The sequence below is a fragment of the Pongo pygmaeus genome, chromosome 19 (genome assembly GCF_028885625.2).
Source record: "Pongo pygmaeus isolate AG05252 chromosome 19, NHGRI_mPonPyg2-v2.0_pri, whole genome shotgun sequence".
NCBI classification, from domain to species: domain Eukaryota; kingdom Metazoa; phylum Chordata; class Mammalia; order Primates; family Hominidae; genus Pongo; species Pongo pygmaeus.
Genome location: NC_072392.2, coordinates 7,293,087 through 7,318,219, shown reverse-complemented (window position 1 = coordinate 7,318,219; position 25,133 = coordinate 7,293,087). Strand labels below are relative to the sequence as shown.

Below are 25,133 nucleotides of genomic sequence, written 5' to 3'. Positions count from 1 at the left end.
CCGCCCCGCCCCCGGGACTTGATCCTGCCTCGAGCAACTGCCAAGCCCGCCACCGACAGATGACAGACAGCACTTCAGTTGTATAAATCGTCTTTAATTGAGAAAGCTGGAGTGGAGACCCGATCCCCTGGGAGCAGTGCCAGGAGTTGGGTGGAGCCTGAGCGGGGTTTGTGTGGGTGGGGGGGCATCTACTCCTCCTGCAACAAGCCAGAAGTAGAACAGCCTAAGGAAAAGTGACCTGCCTTGGAGCCTTAGTCCCTCCCTTAGGGCCCCCTCAGCCTACCCTATCCAAGTCTGAGGCTATGGAAGTCTCCCTCCTAGTTCACTAGCAGGTTCCCAGTCTTTTCCAGGCTGCCCCTAGCGCTCCACGTTTTTCTGAAAAAATCTAGACAGGCCCTTTTTGGGTACCTAAAACCCAGCTGAGGTTGTAAGCTGTAAGGTAAAGCAAGTTCTATCCAATTAGAAGCTGTTGGGGCGTATGAGGTCTGGAGTGCAAGAGGCCTTCACCCTCCTTGGCCTGACCTGTAGGGGAGAAGGGTGAGACTTATTGCTGAATTGGGGTCTCCTCACTGGGAGGGTCAAGGCTGTATCCATTTGTCCTTTTTATTCAGGACATATTACTCTAAGGACCTCAGCTTTAAAGGGGACCTGGAAGGAATTCCTGCTGAGGTAGCTAAGTATTCATGTCCACCCAACACAGATGCAGGTTCAATCATGCCATAATTTTGACCCCTCCCCCAGCCCAGCTTCCCTACTATAAGCCAGGGATCCTTCCAAAATTCCTCTGCCCTTCTCCAGACTCTGTCTCCCTGGCACGACCTCAGCTGGGTTGAAGGAGCTAGAAACTGCATGTAAAAATAAGCTTAGCATTCTATATGGAAGAATCATATTTTTAGAGAATTATCTAGGAAAAACAAGAAATGGTTCTTGATTCATCCAGAACTGTTTTTATGAATCATAGCTGGGTCTTTTCCAGAACTCATCCGTAATAGGTATCACTCAAGAAGGTGGGAGGGTGGGGCTAGAACTTACTTAGAGCAATAATATGGCTATACAGGCCCCAGCTCCATCCTGGGTAAAAGGGCTGACAGTCATGATCTATGTCCTAGAGCTAGGATTCAGGGGGAAGTATGGCTCCATAAAGCTCTAGAATTGGGTGTCTCTGGGATAAGAAGGTTAAACCCGTGGTCATCTGAGACTGGTTCCAGTTCAGGCCAAAGCCAACAGCTAGACAAGGCCCAAATCTAGCCTCTTTCTACTTGGAAACCAGGGGTCCATCTGAGTCAAGGACAGAAGCCTGATGGATCCAGAGCAAAGGCTGGCGGCATGCCTGGGTTCCAGCACAGAGCCCTAGTGCAGAAGTGGCCCTGGCTAGGGTGTCCAGTGTTCCAGAATGTGTCCAGACCAAGGTAGAAGGTAGAGTAGGGAAAGAAGGACACATGAATCCTGAGCTCCAGTGAATCTAGAAATGGCTCAGTGGCAATGAAATGGGGCACAGGACTCCAGGAACTTGCTGAGCCGGGGTGGGAAGTGTTTATGTCCTGGCTGTCCATGTGGGAACTCCCAGCGCCATCTCAGGAAAAGGCATGGGGTTGTGTGAGTGTGGAAAGAAAGAAGTGACCAGCCAGGACCATCTTCAGACATCCCCCTCTCTGACTGCCTCCTAGGCCCAAGGATCTAAGGGTCTCAGCAGCCTCGGAAGTTACAGCCAGCCCCTAGGCTCCCTCAGGGTAGAGCACCTGGTGGGACCTGGCTGCTCAGGGCATGTGTATGGCAGCAGGGGTGAGAGCAGGACTGGGAGACAGGTTGTGGTGGTGGCTGGCTCACTGGGAGTGCAGGGAACCTCCAGTCCAGGGACTACATTTCAGGGGGCAGGGGGACTGGAAGGGGAGGCCTCGGGGACACTGTGGAGAGAAGGCTCCCGGTACATGGCCACTGTGAAGGGGAGAAAGAGAGGAGCAGGGAAGGAGAGTTAGGCACAGAGGGACCCAGGCAGAACCAGTGCTCCGAAAGGGCTCCCTTCCCGTACATTCACCCTCCCAGAACCCCAACCCCACAGGAGGACAGCACCCAAACCCCCAAAGGGCAAAGCCTTCCTGGCTTGATCTGTCATAAAGGGTCCTCTTATCACTTGTAGCCTGAGCTGTCTGCCGCTAAATGTCCGTATCAAGGTCAATACCCTCTCCTGTGGCCCACATTTTCTTGAGTCTATACCCACCCTCCAGGAGCTTGGGCAGAAAGTGGGCAGCTGCCTTGGTCTTCTTAACTCGGTTTCCCTTCATGATCTGGCCCTCCTTGTCCAGGCCGAGGTACCAGGCCCGGCCAGAACGACGCTGGCGGTAGAGAGCAGAGGCGTACAGGACGTAGTAATTCTCAAAGACACACTCCTTAAAGCGACACTCAGCTGTGAAATGCGGCTAAGGAGACAAAGACCCAGAAAGGCACACAAAGACAGAAAGATAAAAAGACACATCACTGGGCAGAAAGGAGCTCATGGAAAGCACAAATCCGTACGTTTTTTAGGGGAGGGGGAGGACAACTTCTGAGTCCATGTAGGACCTGGGAGCAAAGGGAGGACAAGGAAGAGGGCTGAGGGCTAAGAACTAGGCTCTGGGCCAAGCACGGTGGCTCATGCCTATAATCCCAACACTTTGGGAGGCGGAGGCGGGTGGATCACCTGAAGTCAGGAGTTCGAGACCAGCCTGGCCAACATAGCAAGACCCTGTCACTATTTAAAAAAAAAAAAAGAACTAGACTTTTAGGGGTCTTGCAATAAGATTCCTTCTCTCCACTGTACTCTCAATCTCTCACTATCCCCTATCCTGGATGACTCTAGGGAAGTGAGTAATGACAAAATCTGGATGAGGTAGGATAAGAAGTAGGGGCCCTAAAAGGCAGAAAGAGTTGGACATTCAAAGAACCTGGGGCTGTTTGGGGGGTGTGCAAGGAGTGGGGATTGGAGAGACCCTAGAGGAGCTGGTCTGGAACTGGCAGTGATGACAGGCCATCAGCAAAAGCTGGAGGGAGGAGTCCCGGGCAAAATGTCTGTAGTTGAGGAAGGTTGTCATTCCCTCAAGGGACAAATTGAAGAAGGGGAGTCCCCAGTATTTCCCGGCCACTCAGCCTCATTGTCTCACCGAACTGTAGAGCAGTCCCTCAGCATTCATGGCCATGTAGTGACCCAGCTTGGCGCTCTGGATGGTGACCACACGGAGGCCCACAGGGATCAGGTTGAAGTGGGCTGGAGGTGGAGAGAGGGAGCATCAATACCCAGGCCTCTGACCCTCACCTGAGCTCCCCTCATCCCAGCTCCACTTTTTCCCTTAGAGGTTAGGAAGACGGATCAATGGCAACAGAAGCTGAAGAGGGAATAGGATTGTCATCTCCTGTCCCCATTCTCCCCCTTCCCACCCGGCGGCCAGCTTCCCCTCTCACTGAAGGAGCTGGTATCCTCTGGGGTGCCCTGGATGCTTCCGTCGGGATTCGCCTGGAGGTAGAAACCCTGGCGGCAGAACAGTTTGGTGACGATGCCTTTGAGCTGAGGCTCTGGAGAGAGAGACATTCATCTTTGAAAATGACATCTCTGTTCCCAGAAACATTCCTACACTTGGCAGGATCAGAGGGAAGAAAGGAGAATGAAAGGAAGGAAGAGGGTCCCAGGGCCCCAGCTCTCTTATCCTCCAAGCACGCTCTCTCCCACCTCTCTTTCACTCCTGGGAAAGCTGGTGTGGGTCCCTTCTGTTTCCTATAACCAGGAGCTTTCAGTGTAATTTATTGAAATTTATTTAAATGGCTTAATTCCTACCCTACAGCTCAACCAGAAGGGGGGAGGAGTGGGGGAGGAGGGAGGGGAGAGATATATCAAAAGGCAGGGACAGAGGGAGACCAGCAGGGGTACTGAAGGGGCAGCGTGTTTGCGAAGGTGGGGGACCTTGGCAGCAGCAAATTGACCACAGGGTAGGGGCTCTCCCTCAGGAGTGGGGGTGGGACTGGGCTTGACGTTGACTCAGCACCTGCTGCGGCTGCCGCTAGCTTGACGAGAGCCTTGCCTTGGCCCAGCGCCGGCCTGTCTGACACTGACCCATCTGTCTGTCTGTCTGTCTGTCTGTCTGTCAGTCTGCTGGCTCGCGGGGGCCCAGTTCTCCCTGAGGCTCAGCCTCTCCCCTTCGGCCAGGTAACCCGCCTGGGGTAAGGGGGACCTTACCAAGGATATGGGGGGTGGGAGCTGAGGAGATGGAGAGGCAGGCTGAGTCACGTGGGGGCCCGGTCCCACTCAGAGGGTGGGCTGCGGATTGTACCACTATGGGCAGCCGGTGGCGCGGGGAGGAGGGCTCGAGGGGGCTACCCTTAGGGGAGCTGGGAGCGGGCGGGAGCAGGGCCAGAGGGACTCCCTGACTGTCGTACATGGACGAGGACCACATTCTAACTCTCACAACTCTCCTCCCCCATCGCTTGCTCTCTGCCGACTTCCCTGTCCCCCCTTGTAGGTGGTACGACCCCCAAGAGTCGGCGCCCATCTCTAGCCGTGAACTGCGTCTGAGTTCCTCCCAGCGTAGGGTCCCCTGAGCCTACGGGACCCGATTTCGGAGTGGCGCGGGGGTTATGGGAGGGGGTGCCTAGCTCCGTTCTTGAAGCGCAGGTCACTGGAGGAGGGCGCATAGAGGGCTGGCTGGCGAGGTAGCTGCAAGGACACCCGAGGGAGAGCTGGGGAGTTGGCTCGGAGCCAGGAGAGCTCGACCAGGAGGAATCGAGCCCAGGGGTGGAGGAGCGGGAGAACCGGGGCGGGCGGGGGCTGGGGGGGGGGCGTGCGGCTGGAGCTGCAGAAATCCTTGGGGTGACCCAGGCATCTGGAAACCCCCAGGCCCCTCCGCTCCAGATTGAAAGAATCGCGAGAACCGGCACGTAGGCGGAGGACGATGGGGGTGGGGACTGCTGTGTTGGGAAGGGGGGACGAGCAGGAACTACGAGGCTTTCGGGGCGCCAGACAGCCCCTCAAGCCTTCCCCTTGACCTCGAAAATAAGGAGTCTCCGGGTTATGGACAAAAGAGAAGGGAAACGGAGGCAGAGTCTGGCAGGGACTTTGTCGTCCTGGCCCACCCCCTTCCACTTTCGGGGAGCCCCTCAGCCGGGCCCTATTCTTCAGAGTCCCTGGCCTCAATCTCCCAGGCAGAGAAACCTCTGGCCGGGAGACCCCGCCCCAGCCGCACTCACCCGGGCCGCGGTCCGGCAGCGCGGGCCGCCCCCCGCACAGTCGCACCTTGGACAGCAGGATGAGGAGCTGCTTCTGGCAAAGGGACTTGGTGCCGCGGGGACACACGCGCCGCTGCGCCGACACCGGCCGGCTGCCCCCGGGCTCGCGGACCTCTCGCTTCTGCCGGATCAGGCTACTGGCCAGCGCCGCCATGGCGCCCCGGGAGGAGACACCCCCAAACCGGCCGGCGCCCGGAGCGCGCTGGGCTCCCCCAGAGGAGCCCGCTCACTAGGGCATGCTCTTCACGCTCAGGCCCCGACTCGCTGCCCCACCCACAGGACCTGAGGATAAGCCCCAGACCCCCCCCCGCAACGTAGCCCCCTCCACAGCAGCCAGTTACCACCCGTGGGCCCAGTGCTGGCTCCACCAGATCCAGCAGCCTATGTACTCCTCAGTGGATCCCACCCTCGAGTTTTGCCTCCTATTGAAAACGTCCCCTTTCCCTCCTCTCCAGTGTCTGTCCTCACTTCACCTATCCCAAAACCAAGACCCACTAAATTTCCAAGACGTGGTTTAAATATCTCCAGGCACCTTTCCGCTGTATTTTGGGGCACACTCCTGCCAAATCCACTCTTGTAATCTACAGGATGTGGGACTTTAGCTTTGGGGATATTCGCTCATCCCACCCCTACTGGGGCACTGCCAGTGTCAGGAAGGAACCCAACCTTGGTGTTTTTTCCTTTGCTACACTCTAAATGGAGGGGATTCCCCACTTGTTTCACTGAAATCCCCCCAAAATATGTCTCAGAATATCCAGGTTGCCCAGGTTCAGTATGACAGGGCTCCCAGACCCTCTGGCTGGATAATACCTTTTTCACCAAGTCACCCCCATGTCTAGTAGCGTAGAATTGTAGCGGCCAAGACCCTTTCTTCACCTTCACACCCTCCGCTCCTTTTGAAGTCACCTCCAAATCCACCCTTCCTAGTGGATACACCAGGTAGTTGTCTGGAGGGCCTTCCGCCACCTCAAAATGAGGAGCATCCGTGTTTGTTTTTGTTTTTGTTTTTTTCTCCCCTGGCTGCCCCTTAAATTTTCTTGGGGACAGCTGGTGCTGTTTAGATCCCACGCCCTCCAATCTAACCAGCCCCCCAAGAGAGGAGTGCACCCACGTTGTCACCAGTCCCCAAATGTGAACAGGCCCCCTACAAGTCAGAGCGGATCACAGCTTCCTGCTACAGGGTTTCCTCGTCCTCCCCGGGATTGCCTATAGCACCCCCTCTTCCTTTCCCCGACGCCCCTCAACCTGTCCTGTCCTGTTGATCCGGCGACGGGTGGCGCTGGCGTCGGCTCCAGGCTCCTCCCTCCCTGTCCCCCGCAAACGGAGCTTCCCCCCGCGCCCGGCTAGGCGTCCCGGACCCTCGGGAAGGAGTGAGGGTGTCTCTGCAGAGCTCCCCGGTCCGGCGAAGTCAGAGCACTGGGCCGGTGGCTGGACCAGACAGCGCGGCGGCAGCGGCAGCGGCGGCAGCGGCTGTGGGAAGCTGAGGCGGCGGCGGCGGCGGCGACAGCAGTTTCCCCTCCTCGGAGAGCCGGCCCGGGGGCGGGGCAGGGGGCGGAGACGCTGGGAAACAGGAGGGTGAAGCCGGGCAGGAGGAACCCCGGGGTTCCTTGGAGGTAGAGGGTGCGGACTGTGTCTTACAAGCAGGCAAAGCCGAGGCAAGGCCGCACGTCTCAGTCTTCAGAGGAGGAGGGACAAGAAGGCCTCCTGAACGCACCCCTGGGTAGGAGGGAGAGGTTGGGCCTAAGGGAGATGGAATGGCGGACGCTGGGAGAATGGAGAGAGACCCTACTGGCCGGGATGTTAGTGAGGAAAGAACCGCACGTGGAAAGTGGGGGAAGAACTGGAGAGATGGAGGAGGGGTGGTGGTGAAATCCAGCCTCGGGCGAAATCCGGCCTCCTTCATATCTCTGCCTTTGTGTGAGCCAAATTGATCAGACCCTGGTCTCCTATAACTCCTTTTCGCGTTTGGTCAGCAAATATGTTTCTCCCATTTCTATTGGCCCTTAAGAGAAATGACCAAAAGAACTGGGGACAGACGGTTTCTGGAAGCTCCCCCTGGGCGGAGTGCTGGCCACAGATGTGGAGAATAGCGAGGCTGGAATGGGGCAACCTGTGCGGGGGCAGGCGGGTGGGCGTAGAGGAGGAACCAACAGGGAGGCCTTCCAGAAGGGGGACTTCAGGCCCAGGGCACACAGTCAGTCCCCCAGGCGAGGGGCGAGCAGGGCCCCCCAAGTCCCGCTCGCCCACGGAGGCACTTTCTACTGGTAGGAACAGCGTCTTTAATGGGCCCCGCCCCCCACGCCCGCCAAACCGCCCCCCTTGCGGGCCACTTTGGCCTCCTCCACCGCGGCACGGAGGGCCCGGGCAGGGTCCCCGCGGAGCCGGGCCAATTCTCCGAGCAGCGCAGCGGAGTCGCCCCCCGCACGGAGCTGTCGGCCGTTCAGAAAATAGTGAGGCAACGTCCCGGCCTCGAGCACTCGGCCCAGCTCGTCTAGCAGCCCGAGGCAGCAGGCGCCCGCATTTTCCGGCCGCGCCAGGTAGAGCGCAGGCAGCCGCTCGCACGCCCAGTACAGCAGCGTCCGCAGGAGGTAGGGCGCCGCCGCCCGGGTCCCGGCCACCAGCGGGCGCAGTAGCGCCTGGGCCGCCGCGTGCGCCTGCAGCAGCGGCGCTGGTATGCGCGCTTTGAGCGCCAGCTCCTGGCGGGCGAAACAGAGCTGCCAGGCGGAGGCGCACGGCCGCTCGGCGCCGCCACCGGGCACCAGGTAGAAGGAAGCCGACTCAGAGGCCAGCGGACCAGCCCACGAGTGGCTCCGAGCCCCCTCGGGCCAGCCCGCCACGGACACCACTGGGATCAGGTCGAAGAGCAGGAGGCGGCGAGGGGGCTCAGGGGTAGCCAGGAGGACGGTGGTGAAACCCGCGTGGCGAGCTGCGTGCACCAGACGCGGAGCACCCGGGACAGGGATCAGAGACTCGGCGACCGCCGCCAGCGTAGCAAAGAACCAGGCAGCCACCTGGGCGGAACATAATGTGGGCCACGCTTCCCGAGCCTCCGACGGCTTTGGGACTGGGCTTTCGACGGCTGCCTTGGTGACGTCACTACTCATTGTTTTCAAAGGTGCGGTAGAGCCAAGGTCGACGACGTCATGCTGAGGCGACTCGGACGCTGAAACATCACTAGGTGATTTTTCCAAAGACACTGGCGACTCGTGCTCAGTGACGTAGCTGTGCGGCTGGTCTACAGAGCTTTGCCAGTCCTTGGAACTTTCTTCGCTCTCCGTTCGGTGGATCGAATCACGTGCTCCTGGGACTGGGGGTCCTAAGCAATCCTGCCACATCTCCCGGATGGGGGTTCCGCACACCATCTTTGGGAGGCAGACCTGTGCGTAACATGATTCCAGGTCCAGTTGCAGTTCAGTGCCGTCCAGTGAAAACATGGGCACTAGGAGTGTGAAGCCGGCATCGTAGTGAGGTCCCCGGGCGTAGGGACCCAGGGGTGCATGCCCCAGATCCAGGGAGCCCTCGCGAATCCCACCACGAAGCAGCAAGAGCTCTGCCTGGGGAGGAAAGCGAGGGTCCCGGCGGTGAACTAGACCTAAAAAAAGGGAACGGATCGTGAGGGCGTCGCCCAAAGCCGGGGCGGGGGCGGGGGCGTGGTGAGGCTGAGAGCTGTGAGTTCCCAAAGGCAAGTAGGGTTACTTACCAAGCAAAGAGAAGACAAAGTCCTTGGCCCGGAGGAGATCGGCTCCCGGCTTGGGCCCGTCACTCCAGCTCTCCTGCACACCCAGCTCCTGGATCAGCTGGGTCAATTCCTGCAGCTGCGCCCCGGAGCAGAAGTCGATGTCCGTGAGCGGCCGAGCTGGGGCCGGGGGCGGCGGGCCCCACCAGGGGGCACTCCCCCAGACTGCGGAAGCCATGCAGTTCTATCGCTTTGGGCTACGGAAAACACGGAAGGGAGGTGGCTTTGCTACCACAAAGTCGTCCCCGTTCTTCCCTCTTTCTGAGGCCGAGCGAGTGCCCCAGACACAAGCTACAAATGGGTCTGTAGATGATGGGTTCTAAATTTAGTCCTCAAAATGAACAAATAAATACTTCTTCTATCCTGGCCCTTTTCTCATATGCAGGTTCCCGCCCCCATGAACTGGTTCACCGGACTCAGCAGGTAAAAAGTAACTGTTGGCTCCTCCTACGGAACGCAGTAGCCAACCTCCGCCGCCGCCCCTTGTCTACCTCCCTTTACCTCTTTTTTGGAAGAGGCTTATTGGTCTGCGGCTTCCCCCTTATGGGAAGCAGTAAGGGTGGGGAGGAGAAATAGATTCAACAGGTTACTTCTTCCTGATGCCCACGTGGCCACGCCCCTACATTTTTTCGGCCACGCCCCTTTCTGGAGGCTGTCGAGGTGGTTTTCGCCGGGTCGGGTCGCCAGTCAGAGCTCAATCACTCCTTTGGCCCTGCTGAGATCCCGCGTTATCCTGGGAGTTGTAGTTTCCCGCTCTACTAGGGCGTAGCAGCCACGCCCCCACATCCTTTCCTGTTCCGCTGAAGTAGTGCCTGATGGAAGTTGTAGTTCCTCTGGAGATAGATTATTCTGTCTCTTTTCACGCCCGTATCAACCCCACTCAAACATTCCTTGGGGTTTGAGAGGGGTAATAGGATGGCTCTGAGTCGCAAAAAATAATGAGGGATGGGCCGGGCGCGGTAGCTCCCGCCTGTAACCCCAGCACTTTGGGAGACTGAGGCGGGTGAATCACCTGAGGTCAGGAGTTCAAGGCCAGCCTGGCCAACATGGCGAAACCCTGTCTCTACTAAAAATACAAAAATTAGCCGGGCATGGTGGCGGACGCCTGTAATCCCAGCTACTTAGGAGGCTGAGGCAGGAGAATCACTTGAACCTAGGAGGCAGAGGGTGCAGTGAGCTGAAATTGTGCCATTGCACTCCAGCCTGGGCGATAAGAGTGAAACTCCACCCTAGGGCCTGGAGAGAGATAGGGACCCCTGCATCCCTGTGTGATACAGGAGCCCTGGTCACTTAGATCTACTAGGGTTCTTCCATGCAAGTATAACTTCCTCATTTTGGGGATGAGGAGTGTACCGCCTAGAAAGGTTACACAGCTGAGCCAGGGAGGTGCTGGAAAGGGGTTCCCTGACTGGATGGGGTGGGGGAGTGCATCTTGCAATCCCAAAAGTGGTATTGTTAGGCAGGAGCACACAGATGGTGACCTAGAAATGGACGTTTGACTCATAGAAGAGACATACATGTTAGTGATGCCCACCTCAGCTCACTGCTACCTGAGTCGTGGCAGGGAAAACACTTTGGGATCTCAAAGTTTTGTTTTGTTTTGTTTTTGAGACTGAGTCTCGCACTGTTGCCCAGACTGGAGTGCTGTGGTGCGATCTCCGCTCACTGCAACCTCCATCTCCCTGGTTCAAGCAATTCTCCTGCCTCAGCCTCCCAAGAAGCTGGGATTACAGGCGCCTGCCACCACACCCAGCTAATTTTTTGTATTTTTAGTAGAGACGGGGTTTCACCATGTTGGCCAGGCTGGTCTTGAACTCCTGACCTCAGGTGATCCTCCCGCCTCGGCCTCCCAAAGTGTTGGGATTATAGGCATGAGCCACTGCACCCGGCCTGGGCCACGACTTCTTACATTCCTTCTGCCCTTGGTCTGTCTCCAGGACGGGATAGGCCTAAGTCCATGGATAAATAATTAAGGAGGGACATCTAGGAAAATTAGAGGCCTGTAAAAGAAGAGACTCCCCAACTGTAGAGATCAATTTTGGAAGCCCAGGACTCAGGGCTTCCTCGTCACTGACAGAGAGATTTTCTTCTTCAGCAACCAGAGCTGGGGTCCCTGGGAGAACCGAGAGCACCAAAGCAGCCCAGAACTGTGCAAGTAGGTTCCCATACACACAAAGCTGGCTGTGACCCAAGAGGCCAGATCAGGAGAACTGGAGACTGGGCTCTTTCTCACAGTCTGGAGTAACCAGGCATCAGACATCCCTGCATCTCACCTCCTCCCCAGAGGGTGGCTTCCGAGGCACTCTAAAAAGAACTAAGTTCTCTGGACTCTGTGGAAGCTTTGAAGATGTTAAGAATGGGTGACAAGGAATAGTTCCTCTAAACTCTAAAGCATGGCTCTCCAATGTAATTTTCTGTGACGATAGCAATGTCCTGAGTTGGTCCTGTCTGATACAGTAGCCACCAGACACCTGTGGCTGTTGAGCACTTGAAATGTAGATAATGTGGCCAGGCGCCCTGGCTCACGCCTGTAATCCCAACACTTTGGGAGGCTGAGGCGGGTGGATCACTTGAGGTCAGGAGTTCGAGACTAGCCTGGCCAACATGGTGAAACCCCATCTCTACTAAAAATACAAAAATTAGCTGGGCGTGGTGGTGCACGCATGTAATCCCAGCTACTCCGGAGGCTGAGGCAGGAGAATCGCTTGCTTGAACCTGGGAGGCAGAGGTTGCAGTGAGCCAAGACTGGGCCATTGCACTCCAGCCTGGGTGACAGAGCGAGACTCTGTCTCAAAAAAAAGAAAATGTAAATTAAAATTAAAAATTTTAAAAATCTGTTCCGCAGTAACATCTACTTTTTTTTTTTGAGACAGAGTCTTGCTGTGTCACCCAGGCTGGAGTGCAATGGTGCGATCTCAGCTCACCACAACTTCCGCCTCCCAGGTTCAAGTGATTCTCCCTGCCTCAGCCTCTCGAATAGCTGGGATTACATGTGTGCACCACCACGCCCAGCTAATTTTTGTATTTTTTATAGAGACGGGGTTTCACCATGTTGGCCAGGCTGGTCTCGAACTCCTGACCTCGTGATCCGCCCACCTCGGCCTCCCAAAGTGCTGGGATTACGGGTGTGAGCCACTACACCAGGCCTAATATATATTTTAATAGCCACATTTGGCTAATGGCTAGTGTATGGGACAGAGCAGCTCTAGGGCCTTGAGGATAATGGGCTTAGCTATGCAGCTATGGAGGAGAAACAGGGACCTGTCCTCAGCGGCTCTGTGGGTGGCCAGCATTGGGGATGGGCTGGAGTGGATGTCCTCAAACACAGAACGTTTCTCTCGCCTCTTTATTCCTGATGCACTTTTGTCCCCGCTTTGTCCAAGGTTCTCATCACATTCTGATATCCCCACTCCTTGATGGTCTCCCCTGAGTCGCCGGGTGCCTCTTGACGAAGGCGCCTAGGAGACAGAGCTTCACACTTGTCCTTGCCCACTGCCGACTGTCTCTGACGGGCATCAAAAACCACATGCCCTGCCCGGCTGCCTGGTCCAGGGCAGTGAGACTTCCAGTTGATATGGGAAGACATAGACATCTGATGATAGTTCTGGTAGCCTGAAGGAACTGTATCCACAGGGCGGTATTCCCCGTGCTGGCTGCCTGCCCACCAGGAGGATGATTGCAGCTCAATTAATACAGGTACCTCTGAGAAGGTCTGCAGGTCATTGGAGACCACTTGGGCCTTGGAAGGGCAGGAGTTCTGATTGAGTTGGACAGGAGCCCAGAGGACGTGCCGCTGTGCGTCCTCCTTCTGAGCAGCCTTCTCAGGCACAGATGACTTCATCAGGGACAGTGTGGACTTTGGGGTCTGAAGTGGGGACAAAAGCTGGACAAAATCAGAACCTAGGGCAGGGCTTGGGTTCTTGTGGAGGCCGGGATCTTGGATGAGGCATGAGTTCTTGTAGGGGCCAGATTCCTGAGTAAGGCCTGAAATCTTGGGGAGGCCAGAGTCTTGGACAAGGGCTGGGTCTTTATGGGGGCCAGGATCTTGATTAATTCCTGGGCACTTGTGGAGATTAGAGTCTTGGCTATGTTTTGAGCTCCTATAAACTCCAACATCTTGGGGAGGGCTAAATCTTCTTTCAACTTTAGTGGCTTGGGTAAGGCTTGGGAGGTTGGAATCTTGAGTAAGGCCTTTAACTTTGTGGCCACCACATTCTTGGATAAGTCCTGGATTCTTGTAGTCTCCTGAGTCTTGGGTAAGGCCTGAGCACTTTGGGAGGCCAGAGGTTTGGATAAGGCCTGGGCTCTTGTGGAGACAAGATTTCTGGATAACTCCTGAGCTCTTATTGACTTCAGAGTCTTGGGCAACATATGGACCCTTCTGTGATCCAGAATCTTCAGTAAGGCCTGGGGTACTACAGACTCCTGGATCTTGGACATTGCCTGTATTCTTGTGACCTCCAGAATCTTTAGAAGAGCCTAGGTTCTTTTGGTGGTCAACTGCTTGGGAGAGATCTTGATTTTTGTAGACCACAGTCTCTTGGTTTGGTTCAAGATTCCTATAGATTCCAGAGTGTTGTGTAAAGCCTGAGCTCCTCTGAAGATCAGAAGTTTGGGTAAATGGTGTTTTCTTGTGGAGGCCAGGGGGTTGGGTGAGACATGGGCTCCTAAGGATACCAGCTTCTTGAGTCAGACCTGTGTTCTTTTGGGGGTGGGAATCTTGAGTAATGCCTGAATTCTTGTGAAGACCAAAGTCTTGAGAAGGGCTTGGATTCTGGCAGAGATAAGAATCTTGGGGAAGGCCTGGGAATTCATGTAGGCCTTGATTTGGAGCAAGGCCTGGATTCTCGTGGAGGCCTGGATCTTGGGTAAGGCCTGGGTTCTTGTGGAGGTCTGGGTTTTGGGCAAGGTCCAGATTCCTGGGAACTCTGGAGTCTTTTGAAGGGCATGGGGTCCTTTGAAGGCCAGAATCTTGGGACAGGCCTAGACTCTTATGACATTCAGGGCATTGGGATTGGATCAGGGGTTGGGAAATGGTGGCAAACAGGGAAGGGATGGGGAATTGGGAAGTGAGGATGGACTGAGGAGACTTGGAGGTTGGAAGAACAGTAGGGGTTTGTATTAAGGTGGAAGGCCTCTGATGGTTGGTGGGTTGAGGAGGGACAAAGGATCTGGGAGGAACGAGAGGCAGGGAAAGAGTGCACGGTGGAGGAAGGGTACACACTGAGCTCTGGGCAGTGGTTGCAGAATGAAAGCAAGGCTTGGCACATGCAGTATCCCGGGAGTAGACAAGGAATTTCGGGTAGACTGGAGCCTGGGAGTCTGTGTTCTTCTCAGAACTGCAAGGATGGAAGCTGCAGTAAGGGGAAGTCTTGGTCTGGGGGAACTTATCTTTGGCATCATCTGAGATCTTCCATTCCATATTCCTCAACTCCAGGTAGCCCAGTATGGATCCTGCAGGAAGCTTGGCACTATCCCCACTGCATTGCTTTGTTTGCTCAGATATGCCAGAACTCACCAGGTCCTGACCCTCTCGGGGCCTGAAGAGGGTAGCCAAGTCTTTTCTTGAATACTCAGGGTTCTGGGGGCTGGACACATGGAAGAAATTCTGCTTCGCCCTGCGGGCATCATAGACCACATGGCCAGTGGAGAGGTCATGGCTGAAGGCAGGTGGGGTAGAGGGTGTAGGAGTTATGACGGGGGCAGGGGTGGTGGCAGGGACAGGAGCAGGGACAGGAGCAGGGACAGGAGTGGTAGTCAGGGCCATGACCAGTGCTGGAGCAGGAGTGGGGACAGAGGCTGGGACAGGGGCTGGTGTTGGAGCTAGGACAGGAGTAGTGGCTGGGGCAAGAGTTCCGGAAGGAGCTGGGGTAGAGTCTGGGACAGGAACCGAGTTGCAGACTAGATGAGAGTGGTCTGGGATATACGCTGGGGCATGGGCGGAGGTATACTCAGGGGCGTGGGCCTGGGGGTGGGCTGGGACAGGCATAGGAGTCTGGGCTGGGGAGTGGGCTGGGGCATGGGCTGAGGTGTGTTCAGGGCTGTGGGCCTGGGAGTGAGTATGCTCAGGGGTGTGGGGCGGAGAGTGGGTTTGGGCCTGGGCTGACGTATGGGCTTTAGTGTGAGCTGAGGCCTGGGCTGGTGTAAGGGCTGGGGTGTGAACTTGGATGTGGGCTGGCATCTGAGCTGGGGTAGGGGCAGAGGTGTGGGCTTGGGCCTGGGCTGAGGTGTCCTGGGCCTGGGAGTGGGTGCCCTCAGGGGTGCGGGCCTTGGAGTGGGTCCAGGAGTGGGCAGAGGTGTGCACAGCGGTGTGGTCTGCGGAGTGGGTCCAGGGGTGGGTTGGGGTGCACACAGGAGTGTGGGTTGGGGAGTGGTCCTGGGCCTGAGCTGAGGCCTCGGCTGGAGCACAGTCTGGGGTCTTAGTCTTGCTCTCTTGGGGCAGGTGGCATGGACCCGTGTCCAACTTGCTCATCTTTGGGAACTGGGAAGATGTCTCTGGACTGGAGAGCAAGGAGGCTTCAGCCCTTAACGCTGTGACCTGAGGGGCCTCCCCCACGCCCATCATCCCCTCCTTGTACAGTCCCCATGCAGACTCCGTGGGAAGCCCGGCACGTCCACATTTAGGGGACATCCAGCAGCACGCAGAAACCTCATCGTTCGTGTCTGGTATCCAGGAGTCAAGCTGGTTAACGCGCCTGAGCAGGAAGCCTGGGCGAGGACGGACGCGGGAAGAGACTTTTGAACACAGGTTCTTGGGATCCACGGAGGAGCGAATACATATGGGATGGCTGCCGCTGGGTTGCTTGTCTGCCGGGAGAGGTAGGATAGGACAATGCCTGGGTTCCCTAGGGACTAAGAACTGGGCCAGGGATAGGAGAAAGGGGACAGGCCCATATCCCTGGGAGCCCGTACAGGGGCCCACTCACCTTTGGGAAAAAAATGATGGAAAAGAATCCGCAAGGAGCTCTTCAGATGCTTCCAGAGCTGAGGGGAGTGGGAGGGCGGGTGAGTCCGGAAGCAGGGTGAGCCCCTAAGTCCAACTCTTATCTGGCCACACCCCAACAGCCCTCCCACCTCAGCCCCTTCAAGACCCCAGGGCTCCCCCAACCCTGCTACCCAGATCCTGCCCTGACCAGAGTCACCACGTTGATCCACACGTTGAGCAAGATGAAGCTGCCCAGAAGAAGAAGAATCGAGTCTCCTAAGTCCTGGCACTTCCTGGAGTTGGTGCCAGAGCACACCTGGGCCCCATGATAGGCTTGCCCACCCATGGCCTGGGGTCCCAGGACTGCCTGGGCCCCCGGCCCTCACACAGTCACTAGGAGCAAGACTCCTGTTGTTGGGGAGGGGGTAGACTGAGTCATAATGAGGCAGGTGGCCAGGGTCACAATGAGGAAGGTCGAGGAAGAGGAGGGCCCAGGGTGGAACTCTCTGGTAACCAGGTTTGAGTAACCAGGTATGGACAGTCAAACAGGGTCTGGAAGCCAGTGACCCTCTCCTGTTTCTCCATCGTTCTCTACTGCTGGGTGACTCACTCACTCACTCATTCCATCACTCCTGCAGTTTCTTTCTTTCTTTCTTTCTTTCTTTTTTGAGATGGAGTCTTGCTCTGTCATCCAGGCTGGAGTGCAGTGGTGCAATTTTGACTCACTGCAACCTCTGCTTCCCAGGTTCAAGCGATTCTCTGCCTCAGCCCCCCGAATAGCTGTAGCTGGGACTACAGGCATGCACGACACCTGACTAATTTTTGTATTTTTCGTAGAGACGGGGTTTCTTTTTTTTTTTTGAGATGCAGTCTTGCTCTGTCACCCAGGTTGGAGTGCAGTGGTGTGATCTCGGCTCACTGCAACCTCTGCCTCCCGGGTTCAAGTGATGCTCCTGCCTCAGCCTCCCAAGTAGCTGGGACTACAGGTGCCCGCCACCACACTCGGCTAATTTTTTGTATTTTTTTAGTAGAGACGGGGTTTCACCGTGTTAGCCAGGATGGTCTCAATCTCCTGACCTCGTAATCTGCCCACCTCAGCCTCCCAAAGTGCTGGGATTATAGGCATGTGCCACCGCGCCTAACCAAGACGGGGTTTTATCATGTTAGCCAGGCTGGTCCCGAACTCCTGGCCTCAAGTGATCTGGCCTCCCAAAGTGCTGTACAGGCGTGAGCCACCGCACCGGGCCACTCCTGCAGTTTCATTTCAGAATCCTGAACCCTTTACCTCTTGACCACACCAGAGACTGGGAAGACCTCCGCCTCAGAGCCCTGGGGAAGGCATGGCTGGAATCCAGAGCCTCGGCCTGGTCCTGTACCATGTGCTAAGTAAATCCCAAAGAGCTCCACTCAAGACACTGAGTTCAGAATCCAGACCTGATCCTTGCTGGAAACAGGGAGAATAAAGAGCCTGGGTGGTTGTCGTCAGCCAGTGCAAGATCTACGTAGTGCGTGCTGCAGACCAGGAGGGCCAGCTGGCAGCCGCATGGCCACTAACCCAAGGGGTGCCTCACACCAAGAAGGGGACACTGGTTTCTCATTTCAGGAAGCCAAGGGCAGGGACCCAGGCTGGCCGAAGGAGTGGCACTCCCACGCCACAGACCACCACAGTGTTTCCTGGACTCTGTTTCTCTTTATTCCTCTCCCTCCACGCCCTGCCCCGCACCCCACATCCGCCTGCTGCTCAGTTGAGTTTCTCCGTCTGGCTCCTGTGCAGAGAGGGCCTCAAGGTGGAGGTGGAAGCCGGTGGCAGTGAGCTGGACCTGGCTCCGCTCTCCTGCACCTGCCGCTTCAGCTCCAGACTGTCGTATACCTGGTAGTTGGCATTGCCCCCTGGATTCCGGCTGAGTGGGACGAACATGGTCGGGGGAGGGGCGGGATCTGCAGCCTGGACTTTGGGCCGGGGCTGGGAGGAATGGGGGACCAGCACTGAGCTTGGAGCTGGGGTCCGTTGGTGGGAGGCCTCGCCCAACACCGTGAGGGAGGCAGAGGTAGTCAGAGGACGCCGGGCGGGCAGAGCCTCAGCCCAGTCAGCTGCCCGGCGCCGCACCTCATGGGGGTCCCGGGAGCTGTAGCCCAAGGGTTCCGTGGATGGGTGGGGGCTGCGGTGGGACTGGCCGTAAGCATGACCAAGCAGGCTCTGCCGGTGGGACTGTGGGGAGTGGTGCTCCCAGCAGCCCTGGGCCTCAGGCCGGGCGTTCCGGGACACCAAGGCAGGGGGGCGCTCAAAGCCCTCCATGCCACGATGCCACTGATCCCAGGAGTCATACAGTATCCAGCCCACTGAGGGGTAAGGACTGTGCCCCGCGGGGACCCAAGAGGGGTTAGGGGGCAGCCGGTGGGGAGGTGGTGGAGAAGAGGCCCACTGCTCAGCCTCCACATTGCCCCACAGTCGGGACTGGGAATCGTGGCGCCCATAGGACTGCAGCCTCAGCTCGGACTTGGCCTCTACACGCTTGGGCATGCAGCGCAGCTCAGGTGACAGGTAGATAGAGGGTGGTGGCAGACTGGCCAGGACACTACCCTGGCGGCCCCACAGCCCTACATTGGAGGGCAGGCCCGCTCTCTGATAAAACCCACCCCAGCTGCCACGTGGGTACTTGGGATACGGGAAGGGCAGGTTGTCCTCTTCCTCCAGGTAGGAATCCGGGTCCTCCTGATCAAAGAAGGGCGCTCGGTGTAGTTGTGACATCTTTTGGCTGCGACGTGGGTTACAGAAGACTGAACGGCTATAGGGGATTTTTCTGTAGTTCTGCGGCCGCTGCTGGTGGTTGCGGCAGCGACAGCGACAACGGCGGTGGCGGCGGTGGCGGCGGCGGCGACGAAGACAACGAGGAAGACCGCTGCTGTGATGGTTGGAGAAATGGTGGCAGGAGAAAGAGGAGTACTGCGTGGGTCGGGACATCTTCACCTGCACAGGGTCCAGGATGCAGTGGATGTGGACATCCTGAGCCTTGTCTGGGGCACCACTGGGGGGACTTTCGCTGGTCTGAATTTCATCTGAGGAAGGCAAGAGTCCATGAAGTCAGGGCAATTGTCAGAAGGGCTCAAGGTTGGGAACACACTGGGGCCTGGGTTTCTAGGGCCATTGTCAGGGGTGGGGATGGGGGTCCCCTACCTCTCCAGCAGCCACACTTACTTTTCTGAGTAGCCCAATCAATCATCTTGTCTAAGGCATTCTGGAGTCCATGCCACATCTGGGGCAGGGTGGAAGAGAGTGAAGGCCAGGCCCTCCGCGCCCAGCGCCACCACCCCTGCCCCCGCCCCAATCTAGACCGCACCTGCAGGTGGAGATGTAGGCTGCAGCTGGCTCCCACCCTCGGCCCTCTTCACCCCCAGAGGTGGTCCACAATCATCACTGACCATAGTTGCCACGTTGATGCCAATGTTGACAAGAACGATGAGGCCCAGCAGCAGGAACAAGATGTCCTCGGCATCATGGGGGCTTTCTTGATATTGATTGCAACATTTCAGGGTGTTATGCCATAGCTGGTTTTCCATGGAGGGGGGTCCTAGGGCCACCTGGGCCACCCCCCTCCGCCCCCACCCCCGGCCCCAACCCACACTGCACTCATGCCAATCCCCGGAGATAACTACAAGCTGGTAAGGGAGCCAGGTCACAATGAGGCGAGCTAGCAAGAGTCACAATGTGGAGGTGGCAGCTTTTATCCATTCTGCTGGCCCCTTCTACCGCCATCTCCACCCTTGGCTCCTACTTGGTGGAGCCCGGTCCCGAGATATCTCAGCTCTCATTCTTTTCCTCTGTCTCCACGAGGTTTGCTTAACCCCACAGCTGGTTCCTGAGCTGAAGATAGGGTAGTTAGAAGATGACACAGTTGTCACAGGGGTTGAAGCATGCATAAGATATGTCCTGTTTCATTGTTCTTTTGAGACATTATGGCAACTTACATAGCCTGTTGGTGTGCCTTGCCCCATGGTTACTTTGGGGCCAGTATCTAGGGTGACTAGATGGGCGGGTGACACTGCATCCCCTCGGGCATCACCCTGCTGTACCAGCCCCTCCCTACTCTGCCCATTTCCCTGTCAAAATTCCTCTAGCTCCCATCTCTGCCCATTCTTCCTGGCCAGAGACTCCAGCCCTAGGTGTTGGTGGTCCGTGAGCCCACCAGCCACTTTGTCACACTGACATCTGCCTCACTGAGGTTGCTGCCTCTGCTGGGAACCAACCCCAGCCATGGTTTCTCCATCCTAACCACCTGTACTCCCACCAACCCACCCTTACTCTAAGGTGAAAAACAGTTAAGCTACTACCTGAAGAAAACCCAGGCTGGGCGCGGTGGCTCAGGCCTGTAATCCCAGCACTTTGGGAGGCTGAGGTGGGTGGATCACCTGAGGTCAGGAGTTCCAACCTGGCCAACGTAGTGAAACCCCGTCTCTATTAAAAATACAAAAATTAGCTGGGTGTGGTGGTGCATGCCTGTAGTCCCAGCTACTCGGGAGGCTGAAGCAGGAGAATCATTTGAACCCAGGAGGTGGAGGTTGCAGCAAGCCGAGCTCTCGCCGTTGCACTCCAGCTTGGGTGACACATCGAGACTCTGTGTCCAAAAAAAAAAGGAAGGAAGGAAGGAAAGAAGGAAGGAAGGAAGGAAGGAAGGAAGGAAGGAAGGAAACTTGCTGGGCGCAGTGGCTCACGCCTGTAATCCCAGGCAGGTGGACCACCTGAGGTCAGGAGTTAGAGACCAGCCTGGCCAACATGGCGAAACCTCTACTAAAAACACAAAAATTAGCTTGGCATGGTGGTGGGCGCTTGTAATCCCAGCTACTTGGGAGGCTGAGGCAGGAGAATCGCTTGAACCTGGGAGGTGGAGGTTGCAGTGAGCTGAGATCGCGCCACTGAAGTCCGGCCTAGGTGACAGAGTGAGACTGTCTTAAAACAAACAAACAACCCAACAACAACAACAACAAGAAAACCACATGAAATTAACAAAGCACAAAATAGATGTAATTGTTAATATACCAAAAAGAGTGTTTGACTTAGAACAGGTGCATCACTGGGGTCTGTGGCGCCCTGGAGACGGCAAGCCATTTGTTTACACAGTGAACCACTCAGCAGAAAGAAAGGCCAGTGAGCATATCCCATCCAGCCTCCAAACACAGAGTAGATGCTCAATATATATCCACTGAATGGACTCCGTTGAAAATGATCAGTAACATTAGTTGAATGAGAGAAGTAGGGCCATTTGCAAACGGGCCGTCTGCTCACATTCCAGGAATCTGTCTAGAGTGGAAGGTGAAGTCCAGCTCCCTCAGCCTGGGCTCACGCACACGGTTGCTTGTTCTCAAGTGTTATGTGTGTGCATGTGCGTATGATCCCAATTGTGTAGGAGAAGGGCAGGGCCTGAGTTTCTCTGTTTCTCAGTTTCTGAGTTCACATGGAGAACTGGGGAAGGTGGGAGATTCTGGTGGGTCAGGCTGGCTCTGCAGCAATGGGATGGAGCATCTGAGGCCATGAGCTTCATCCTCAGTGTCTGTGTAACCATGAGCAAGACCCTTAGCTTCTCTGAACTTAGTCTCCTCACTGGTGACATGGTGAGTTAATCAAAGGAGTGAGGTCACAGAGGGCTGTGATGTTACAGTGAGGTGCCTCTTGATGGGGGCCCCAATATTTCTTTTCTCTTTTTTTTTGAGATGGAGTCTCGCTCTGTCACCCAGGCTGGAGTGTAGTGGCGCAATCTCGGCTCACTGCAAGCTCCGCCTCCTGGGTTCACGCCATTCTCCTGCCTCAGCCTCCCAAGTAGCTGGGACTACAGGCACCCACCACCACGCCCGGCTAATTTTTTGTTTTCATATTTTTAGTAGAGATGGGGTTTCACCATGTTAGCCAGGATAGTCTCGATCTCCTGACCTTGTGATCCACCCGCCTCGGCCTCCCAAAGTGCTGGGATTACAGGTGTGAGCCACCACGCCCAGCCTTTTTTTTTTTTTTTTTTTGACGGAGTCTCACTCTGTTGCCCAGGCTGGGGTGCAGTGGCACCATCTTGGCTCACTGCAACCTCTGCCTCCCAAGTTCACACCATTTTCCTGCCTCAGCCTCCCGAGTAGCTGGGACTACAGGCGCCTGCCATCACGCCCGGCTAATTTTTTTTATTTTTTATTTTTTAGTAGAGACGGGGTTTCACCGTGTCAGCCAGGATGGTCTCGATCTCCTGACCTCGAGATCCGCCCACCTCGGCTTCCCAAAGTGCTGGGATTACAGGCGTTAGCCACTGCGCCAAGCCAAGGGGGCCCCAATATTTCATCCTCTGCTCCAATCCTGCTTAATGGTACAGGATCTTCAGGGTGACTGGGGAACTGTGAAGGACTAGACGCCCTCTCAGCCATCCCTCCCCAAATAAACCAGGGCTTACGTGGGAACCAGGCCTCACCTGTGGCTGCAGCCTAATCCTGGGCTCTGGCAGGCACCAGCCTTCTGAGGAGCTAGGGCCATGGAGATGGAGGTCTCTCCTCTAGTGCACGACTGCCTGGGGACCTGGGGTAGAATTTAGGGGCTTCTCTGTGCACTAAAGAAAACAAGGTATTAACTGGGCGTGGCGGTGCCTGTTGTCCCAGCTACTCAGGAGGCTGAGGCAGGAAGACTGCTTGAGCTCAGGAGGTTGAGTCTCCAGTGAGCCATGATTGCACCACTGCACTCCAGCCTGGGTGACAGATCAAGACCCTGTCTCAGGGGAGGGGGAGGAAACAGTCTGGGCACAGTGGCTCACGCCTGCAATCCCAGAACTTTCAGAGGTTGAGGCAGGCAGATCGATTGAGCCCAGGAGTTCGAGACCAGCCTAGGCAAAGTAGTGAAACCCAATCTCTACAAAAAATAGTGGTGCGGCCGGGGCGGGGTGGCTCACACCTGTTATCCCAGCGCTTTGGGAGGCCAAGGCGGGCGAATCACCTGAGGTCAGGAGTTCAAGACCAGCCTGGCCAACATGGCAAAACCCCATCTGCACTAAAAATACAAAAATTAGCAGGGCATGGTGGCACACACCTGTAGTCCCAGATACTCAGGAGGCTGAAGGCAGGAGAATCAGTTGAACCTGGGAGGCAGAGGTTGCAGTGAGCCAAGATTGTGCCATTGCAGTCCAGTGTGGGTGACAAGAATAGGACTCTGTCTTAAAAACAAAAACAACCACACACACACACACACACACACACACACACAAACCAACCAACCAACCAAACAACAACAACAACAACAACAAAAAACTAGTGGCCCATGCCTGTAGTCCTAGCTACTCAGGAGGCTGAGGTGGGAGACAGTTGGGACTGCAGTGAACTGTGATTGCACCACTGCACTCCAACCTGGGCAACAGAGAAGACCCTGTCTCAAAAAAAAAAAATAAATAAATAAAAAATAAAAAATTTGAAAACAAGGTAGAGGCAGGTAAGAGCCTTGGAACCCAGAAGGGCCTGGGAAAGGCTGAGGACAGGGACAGGCCTGTGGGGCAAAAGGTTAATGAGGGTCCTCAGGGCTCAGGGCCCTGTGGCTAGGGAGAGCATTCTCTTCACAGTCACAGCTTCTAGGTGCTGTGTGGGCCCTGGCACCCCAACACCACCACAGATCACCTCCTCTCTCCTTTTTATTTTTTTCCAGTCACTTCCCAGTTAGGGAACGGTACACCCAATTCTTGCTTGTCTCCTCAGCAGTGCTGGATCCAGAGGCCAGGGGGTAGCAGTGGGACAGGGCCTCCACCTCCCGGGTCAGTTCCCGAAGCCGCCGCCTCACATCCCGGGCATCATACACTATTCGGCCTGAGGAGCGGCGCCGGGAAAATTCAGGGATGACTGCTGGGCCCAGGATGGGAGCTGGGACAGGCTGGTACTGAGCCACCTCTGCCTCTGGCACTGCCCCTTCCCCACCGTTCTTGTGGCTAGGAGCCTCAGGGCTGGGAGGTGGGGGGTTCACGGGATACACATAGGCCCTTAGGCCCAGCTCGGACCGTATGCCTGTTTTGAGGGGTCTTTCCTCTACGGTAGGCTGGAAGCGGATGGTCTGGGGAGGGGGCTCCAGGGCATCCTGAGTCCAGGGAACCCAGGTCCCCTGAGTGTGTTGGAAGCCTTCCCAGTCCTCGGGGCCATCCCAGTGGTAGGAGCAGATGGCTGGGTACTGATGGGGCTTCTCGTCATCAGTGTCAGGAGCCCAAGCTACTGGGCAGTGAGCACAGCATGTGGGAGAGCCTCGACGGCGATGGTGGCGAGCTGGGGGTGGGGTCACAGTCATCTTCACAGGGTCCATGGTGCACCGAAGATGGACTGCAGGGGAACTCTGCTTCTTAGGGGGCTGGGTCTGCTTTCCGAGTGAGGATGACTTGGGAGCTTCTGTGGATGGGGGAGAGGTGAGACTAGCGGGGAGGCCAGCTCCTACAGGCATGGAGAGGCAGGGCCCAGGGAGGGCAGCCGCACAGCTATGGTGTCTGAGAGGGGCGAGCAAGAAGGGAAGGGGCTAATTTAGGGCTGAGGCTAGAGCACTTGGTTTCTGCCCCTCCTATGCCCCAGCCCCCAGACCTGCTTACCTTTCTCACAAATGGTATCATGGAACACTTGGTATAAGACACCACGGAATCGGCTCCAGAGCTAGGTGAGGGAAGACACAGTGATCCCAGGCAGGCCCTCGCCGGCAGGCCTGCCCCCCACTATCCCACCAGCTCCCTCCCATCCGGCCCCACTCTGACCAGGGTCACTATATTGATGCTAATGTTAACGCAGATGATGAGGCCCAGCAGCAACAGGACAGAGTTGCCCAGGTCCTGGCAGCTGTTGCTGTTGCAGTTGTGATACGAGGCCCACTCGGGCCTCGGCCGCTCAGCCATGGCCATGGGGTCCCTAGGACCACCGGGGCCCTTACGCCCCCAGCCCACCGTGCCCACAGTGTCCACTGACTGCCTGCCTGTCCCTGAGGGTCTTGGGAGTGAACGGGTCACAATGGTGCCAGGCCACTCCTTTCCAGTGTGCCAAGGGGCTACCCTGAGTCCTGGACCCGTGGCTGACCCTCTCACCCGAGCCCAGGCCTTGGCAGAGGCCACGCCTCTCACCTCACATGCCTCTGCTGAGCTAGCTGCCTACACCAGCCCACTGGGCCTCTGGCCTGTTTGACATCTGCCCCCATCAGCCCTTGTCCTTCCATTATAGAACGACACCAGGCTCCAGTCTCGGCATAGA

General features: G+C 56.6%; 5 protein-coding genes across 18 annotated transcripts; all 5 read right to left on the bottom strand.

The window, feature by feature from the left end:
* Nucleotides 1-73: 73 nt before the first annotated feature.
* FGF11 (fibroblast growth factor 11) lies at nucleotides 74-7,421 on the bottom strand. 3 transcript variants are annotated; one of them, XM_054458069.2, is made up of 5 exons: nucleotides 5,212-7,421; nucleotides 3,436-3,546; nucleotides 3,138-3,241; nucleotides 2,219-2,417; nucleotides 74-1,935 (listed from the first exon to the last, which is right to left on the bottom strand). In XM_054458069.2, the coding sequence occupies exons 1-5, from the start codon at nucleotides 5,402-5,404 to the stop codon at nucleotides 1,865-1,867; spliced, it is 678 nt and encodes a 225-aa protein (XP_054314044.1). In that variant the 5' UTR covers nucleotides 5,405-7,421; the 3' UTR covers nucleotides 74-1,864. The 3 variants fall into 3 exon arrangements, with proteins under 3 accessions (XP_054314044.1, XP_054314043.1, XP_063511750.1); XM_054458068.2 differs by having other exon boundaries at nucleotides 74-197; nucleotides 5,212-5,552; XM_063655680.1 differs by lacking the exon at nucleotides 5,212-7,421 and adding an exon at nucleotides 4,205-4,942.
* A 91-nt stretch (nucleotides 7,422-7,512) lies between these two features.
* On the bottom strand, nucleotides 7,513-15,793 carry TMEM102 (transmembrane protein 102). 2 transcript variants are annotated; one of them, XM_063655678.1, is made up of 3 exons: nucleotides 14,505-15,793; nucleotides 8,951-9,183; nucleotides 7,513-8,842 (listed from the first exon to the last, which is right to left on the bottom strand). In XM_063655678.1, exons 2-3 carry the CDS (start codon nucleotides 9,162-9,164, stop codon nucleotides 7,530-7,532), a joined length of 1,527 nt encoding a protein of 508 aa, XP_063511748.1. In that variant the 5' UTR covers nucleotides 9,165-9,183; nucleotides 14,505-15,793; the 3' UTR covers nucleotides 7,513-7,529. The 2 variants fall into 2 exon arrangements, with proteins under 2 accessions (XP_063511748.1, XP_054314042.2); XM_054458067.2 differs by lacking the exon at nucleotides 14,505-15,793 and having other exon boundaries at nucleotides 8,951-9,876.
* SPEM3 (SPEM family member 3) lies at nucleotides 12,377-16,286 on the bottom strand. Its single transcript, XM_054458066.1, is given in 4 exon segments — nucleotides 12,377-12,412; nucleotides 12,414-15,793; nucleotides 15,913-15,970; nucleotides 16,120-16,286. Coding segments are annotated over 4 exon segments (3,612 nt in total). The 5' UTR covers nucleotides 16,258-16,286.
* A 1,295-nt stretch (nucleotides 16,287-17,581) lies between these two features.
* SPEM2 (SPEM family member 2) lies at nucleotides 17,582-23,726 on the bottom strand. 10 transcript variants are annotated; one of them, XM_063655672.1, is made up of 6 exons: nucleotides 23,541-23,726; nucleotides 22,963-23,011; nucleotides 22,355-22,489; nucleotides 19,332-19,773; nucleotides 19,108-19,165; nucleotides 17,582-18,968 (listed from the first exon to the last, which is right to left on the bottom strand). In XM_063655672.1, exons 4-6 carry the CDS (start codon nucleotides 19,467-19,469, stop codon nucleotides 17,653-17,655), a joined length of 1,512 nt encoding a protein of 503 aa, XP_063511742.1. In that variant the 5' UTR covers nucleotides 19,470-19,773; nucleotides 22,355-22,489; nucleotides 22,963-23,011; nucleotides 23,541-23,726; the 3' UTR covers nucleotides 17,582-17,652. The 10 variants fall into 10 exon arrangements, with proteins under 10 accessions (XP_063511742.1, XP_063511741.1, XP_063511740.1 ...); XM_063655671.1 differs by lacking the exon at nucleotides 23,541-23,726 and adding an exon at nucleotides 23,195-23,295; XM_063655670.1 differs by lacking the exon at nucleotides 23,541-23,726 and adding an exon at nucleotides 20,241-20,524 and having other exon boundaries at nucleotides 19,332-19,768; nucleotides 22,963-23,013.
* SPEM1 (spermatid maturation 1) lies at nucleotides 23,537-24,880 on the bottom strand. Of its 2 annotated transcripts, XM_054458065.2 has the most exons (3): nucleotides 24,647-24,880; nucleotides 24,488-24,548; nucleotides 23,537-24,293 (listed from the first exon to the last, which is right to left on the bottom strand). In XM_054458065.2, exons 1-3 carry the CDS (start codon nucleotides 24,788-24,790, stop codon nucleotides 23,569-23,571), a joined length of 930 nt encoding a protein of 309 aa, XP_054314040.2. In that variant the 5' UTR covers nucleotides 24,791-24,880; the 3' UTR covers nucleotides 23,537-23,568. The 2 variants fall into 2 exon arrangements, with proteins under 2 accessions (XP_054314040.2, XP_063511746.1); XM_063655676.1 differs by lacking the exon at nucleotides 24,647-24,880 and having other exon boundaries at nucleotides 23,537-24,388; nucleotides 24,488-24,634.
* Between the last annotated feature and the right edge of the window lie 253 nt (nucleotides 24,881-25,133).